This window comes from Thermobia domestica, unplaced genomic scaffold, assembly GCF_964235325.1.
Source record: "Thermobia domestica unplaced genomic scaffold, izTheDome1.hap1.1 HAP1_SCAFFOLD_1066, whole genome shotgun sequence".
NCBI lineage: Eukaryota > Metazoa > Arthropoda > Insecta > Zygentoma > Lepismatidae > Thermobia > Thermobia domestica.
Window position 1 is genome coordinate 36,315 of NW_027656776.1, and position 6,000 is coordinate 42,314.

At 34.1% G+C, this 6,000-nt stretch overlaps 1 protein-coding gene across 1 annotated transcript in view; it reads right to left on the bottom strand.

Moving 5' to 3' along the window:
- The window catches only part of LOC145677585 (uncharacterized), a 30,165-nt gene extending 24,379 nt beyond the window's left edge, over positions 1 to 5,786 (bottom strand). Inside the window, exons 1-2 of the mRNA XM_081748046.1 lie at positions 5,582 to 5,786; positions 2,114 to 2,231 (exon numbers count right to left, since the gene is read on the bottom strand). Coding sequence (XP_081604172.1) covers positions 2,114 to 2,231; positions 5,582 to 5,786 — 323 coding nt within the window. The remainder of the gene's footprint in view (positions 1 to 2,113; positions 2,232 to 5,581) is intronic.
- Between the last annotated feature and the right edge of the window lie 214 nt (positions 5,787 to 6,000).

The window sequence follows — 6,000 nt, forward strand, 5'->3', positions numbered from 1 at the left end:
CACTGAAATATATTCCTTCCTCTATTTAAATAGTACAAGAAGATATAAAATTCTCAACTAGTTAAAATGGACCTTCTCCGTCTTTTTAGGTTAGTACAAAAAGGCACAAAAATTCTGATCTAGTTAAAATGGCATTTTTCGTTGGTACAAAATTGAACGGGTCACTCAAATTTATTCCTTTGTTTAAATAGTAAAAAAGGGTATAAAATACTTATCTAGTTAAAATGGCCCTTCTTCGGGTTTCTTTCTGGTTGTTACAAAACTAAGTACACCACTCAAATTTATCGCTTCGTTTGTTTAAAGAGTACAAAAGTTATAAAATTCTCAGTTAGTTAAAATGGCATTTTTTCGCTTTTTCTTTTGGTTTGTACAAATTAATCGCTTCGTTTGTTTAAATAGTACAAAATGGTATAAAATGCTCAACTAGTTCAAATGATCCTTCGGTTTTTTCTGGTTGTTACAAAATTTAATAGCTAATTAAAATTTATTGGTACAAAATTGACTAGCTCACACAAATTTATCCGCCGTTCCGTTTGCGAGTTATTTACGATTAAATATTTGTCCTTTGATCTCGATGATCAGCACCTTTGGAACATGTAGTAGTTGATGACATATTATTAAATGTGGAAACAGCACCTTAATATGTGGTTCCGTTTACGAGTTATTTGAGTTCAAATATTGACCTTTGAGCTCGATGGTCAGTACTTTTGGGACATATAGTACCTGATGACCTATTACTAAATGTGTAAACAGCACTTCAATACGTTGCTCCGTTTGCGAGTTATTTACGTTTAAATATTTGATCTTTCACCTCGATGGTCAGAGTTTTGGAACGTGTAGTAGTTGATGACCTATTACTAAATGTGGAAAGGCCATCTCAACACGTTGCTTCGTTTACGAGTTACTCGAGTTTAAATATTTAACCTTTGACCTCGATGGTCAGTGCTTTTGGAACATATAGTACTTGATGACCTATTACTAAATGTGGAAACAACACCTCAATACGTTACTCCGTTTGCGAGTTAATCGGGTTTAAAAATTTGACCTTTGACCTCGATGGTCAGTGCTTTTGGAACATGTAGTACTACATGAATGCTTGTGTAATTTCTGCTGTTATATAGGGGTTGATAAAAGTGAACTAGTAGAATCCTGCTGTTGGTTCATATTCTCTGCTGTATTAAATAGGAGTTAAAAATAGGCCATACTCTTTTATACATAGGCAGTGGAGAAAATAGGTGTTCGTAATCTCTGTGTAATCTCTGCTGTGTTAAAATAAAGGTTGAAAAATATGTTCATTGTTAATTTCTGCTGTGTTAAAATACGGGTTGAAAAAATTGCTCATGAAAGGGAACGGGAACAGCCCCATTATTCTCTGTTATGTTAGTAGTCTTTTGCTATGTTACATAGGAGTGCGTTCGTCGTCTGTGTGCTCATAGTCTTATGTAATTTTTGCTATCTTAAAATAGGGGTGGAAAAGTAAGTCAAACTCTTTTATTATGTCTGCTACGTGTTCGTAGTCCAATGGAATTTCTGCTATGTTATATAGGTATTGGAAAATGTGTTCATAGTCTTTTATTAGCTCTGCTATGTTCGTAGTCTCTGTGTAATATCTGATTGTATTATGTGTTCATTGTGTTAAGTAATTTCTGTTATGTTAAAATAGGAGTTGAAAAAAGTGGTCATAAAAGAGAACGAATACACCCTTAAAATGTGGTCATAAAAGAGAATGAGTTTTCGGGCTGTTCAGTTTTCCATAGCTGGATGGTACGCGGGTTATGGACGTACGGGCCTTACATATTCTCTGCTATGTTATATAGGGGTTGAAAAAGTGCTCATAAAAGAAAACGAATATACCCCTAAGAAGAGGACTCAACGGTGTAACGGAGGACTCAATTTCTCGACTCGTACCTGGGTCGTCTGACATCGCGTATCAGGCAGCACTAGGAAAGTCTTTCTCTGCTTCAGGCGGGACTGACGAAATGGGTTCGAACTCAGTGGCGCAGAACCGTCATTTTTCTACTACTCTTCTTCATTTTTTTTAGTATTATTGTATAGGGGAAAGTGTAACAAGTGTTTATCACTATTTTTCACAGTTTTAAGAACTGCTACTTACTTTTTCTTCTGAAGACAGCGCATCACAATGAAGATGCAGCCGATAATAAGCCATAGCATGACAGCAATAACTATAGCTATCACTCCAAAAGAGATATTTTCTAGTTTGCTTCCTTCACCTGAAAGGGATAATTTTAAAATACTGAAAGATGTAATAATAAATTTTAAAAAATATTTAGTAAATGAATTGCCTGTCTTTTTTGTTAAGTTAAATCTAAAAAAAAATATTTATTTTAAAAAATAAAAATACTATTCATAGTAGTAAGATCAAAAGTTGGATCTTAATCATTGAGTTGTTATTATAAATACCATACACACAAACAAATAATTATTGCATTTACTCGAATATAAGCATTTCATTAATTCCAAAATGTACTTTAATTCTTGACAGGCGCTTCTAATGTCTAAATCGTTTCTAGACAAGTGCTAGATATGCCAATAGATGAATTTTAATTTATATTTAGGTCTATAATGCGAACGAAACAAAGATTTGGAAAATTTCCCACCGCGTAAAGTTCTATTGCCGATTGTGTATTTTTTCAGTTCAAAATATTCCATGTAAGTTCAAGCACAGTATTTCTCAGAATGGGTAGAGGCTATCTGGAAGGATACTTCTATGACTCTACTACCTACCTTCTATGACTTACCTATGACTCTATCTGGAAGGATATTTCTAACAAGTTACTGGTGTTGCAACCAATGATGGGCCGTTAGTTCGGTGGTTGCATGCATTTTCTGTAGTGGTGTTATAGGAAACGCTTATATCTGCATAATAAACGGATTCTAAATACCGTCTCAGTTTTTTATAGGGGGTATTTATATTCAAGCGGGGCTTAAATTCGACTAAATAGGTAAATCAAAATCATTTTGACTTTTAAAAAATCAAAATTTTCAAACCAGAAACTTCTCTTTTCGAACTCAATAGAATTGGAAAATTAAATAAGTTCACAATGCTTAAGATATCGAATACACACTGACGTTTTAATTGAAAATGATGAATGAAAACTTACAGTCTACAGCGAACGAATATGATATACGTATTTTATGTACAGTCTGATATATTTAAAACTGGGCACGTTGGATATTTAGTTTGTATTCAATTGCTATTAGTTCACCTCTTGAACATAGAGCTTACGTGTTAGTAAGTAATATTTACGAGCTTCTTCACTTGTCCTCTAAAGTTTACGGCCAAATTATCCATGATGGAATGTGAGCAACCAGCATAACAATTTTACCTTTACTCGGTGACATGTTTCTAGGTTTTTAATGGTGCAACAGTATTCCTTAAACTACGTTCAAGTTAGAAAGTTCGATTTTAAACTTGTTCATTTGAACGCTCATTTGAACTTCATTAGTACACATGGCTATAAGTGGCAGATTCGGCAGTTCTACACGTTTGTGATTCTCAGCGTTCGGGTATCCTTCTGGTTAGATACCAAACATAATTTTCTGGCTTTCACGACAAGAACAGAAAAGGAAGTTGAAGAATCCTATACGATGAAATTCATGAGTTTAATAAAAGAAAAAATAATTGACTAATGTTTATCACGGAAAACTTCAACACCAGAATAAAGCAAGAAGAACAAAATGAAAAAGCAATAGGAAATTCTGGATGTGACGAACGAGATGAACATGGAAACCTTTTCATAAAATTCACCGGGGCCGAAAAGATGTCTGCTATGCATTATTCCCTCAAAAGGAATTCCGCAGAAAATTACACGACGAAATTCCAAGTGGAGGGACAAACGAAATTGATTGCATTATGTCAAGCAGAAATATATGATTGAAGTCTACAATGTTCTAAGCAGGTTCAAGACAGAATGTCCATTGAAGGGTAAGGTGTAAACTACATCTGAAGATCAGAAAGCTTGTAGAGCGATAGGAACGTCTGTAGTAAGGATGATTATTTAAGAGTAGTGGAATGTATTTCAACTTTTTTTTTGCTTCACTCGAAGAGGATATTACATTTTAGAAGCTATCAAGGAGATAAGAAAAACTCCGATGACACAGTTGAGAAGATTGAAAAAATCACAACAAAGAAGACCCTTGAAGAGAATTACCAAAGAAATACGTTGAGTAATGAAGAAACGAAGAGAAATGAAAGTGATAATGACAGTGTGGCATCCAAAATAGAATCTGTAGAACTTTTTAAGACAATACGGAAATGCATTACAGAAGATACGAGTATAAGAAAGCTCAACAGTAATCTAATAAGAAAAATACAATTGAAGATAATGTGATAGAAGGTAAAGCAGAGTCTAAACAATGGACGAAAGGAGATCGCAGAACTGAAAAAGGAAGAGAGCGTAACTATTAAGAACCATGAGGAAATACTGAATAAGATTCAACTATTATGTAGCAAATTAAATTCAAGTGATGAATTGCAGTGACGGAATGCGAAAACGAAGAGGAAACAGAGACGACAATGTGCTGCAACAAGTGATTACATACGCTATAAGGAGCTTGGAGCTAGGAAAGCCACTAGAAGATGATGTTACATCAGACATGCTAAAGGAAGCTAGCAAAGAAGCGGAATAAATCAATGCAAAATGTGTATGAAGTAGTCGAGAAAAAGAAATGCCATGGCCATGCTACTGCTTACAAAAGGATATAAATAATATGATACATACGTAATTGTAGACCTATAAATTTTCTTGAGTTTAAGAAATATTAATGGTGCAATTAGAAAAACAGTTATACTTCATCTAATCAAAAGAACAGGCTAGATTGTTAAGTGGTTACAGCACAATAAATCATATTCAAGTGGTGAGGGAACTGATAAAGAGGTCAAATAAATATGAACTATCCTAATGTACTGCGTTCATTGAATGACAAACCTTTCGGTTTTGTAAAGACCTTCGTAGTTAATTCTCTTAAATCAAGTGGTGTCGAAGAATCTTAACATAAAAGGTATTGATAAGAACTATAAACAAGCTAATGTGAATACCCAACAGCTTGGTTTTACAAAGATTTCAGGATAAAAGATGTTCTTCAGGGGTAATACTATTTCTTCAAAGCTTCTTTCTAACGTACTTGATCTTTCAATTGGAAAAATAAAGGGATGAATGTAAATGGGGAAGAAATGTTTCGCTGTCGTTCTTATTATGACTTTCGTGTCTAAAGCGTAAAAACTTTTGTTGTATATATATATATATATATATATATTTTGCTTGTTTTAAAATATGGATCGAAGATGTGGATGCTAGCAAATTCAGACATTCGTTGTATTTTGTATCTCAAGTCTACGTTCGTTTTAATTAGAGGAGGCGATTATCTCTCTTCACCCTCACTCTCCACCCTTCTGGATCCGCTAATGCTGAATGATACGGTGTTTAGTTAGAACGTCAGCAAGGTAACAAAAATGTTTTCAATATCCGAATAACTGTGACTGCTCACGACCTTAGAATCATGTAATTTAATAAATTTAGAGTAACTTACTATACTGAAATGCACATATATGATATCTTACCTTTGTAAGCACCTATTTGATGTACTGCCCCAGGAATGTTCTGATATGCTCCAGGTCTTTCTTCAAGACTTCCAATTACAAGTCCTGCACCATTTTTAGAAAAACTATTTTGTTTTGGTGAACCTTTGCCTCTAGGAAAGCCTTGAGTATCAATTTCGATTCCTGAGTTATAAAGAGTAAGTGCATGGTAATAATGTAATTTCATCTAATACGTAGACTTGAATGCAACCAACAAATTAAGCGTAATAGTTTAACGAATATATTGACATCTAATTCTACAACACGAAGATTATCTGAAGCACAAATGTAGGACGGGCAGACTTGAGAGAGAACCGTGAACATTTTAACCCCGGAGCCAATTTTCTCCGAGAATTATTTGAACCTAATAACTACAGAAAAAAAGTATTTCCTTCTCTCGT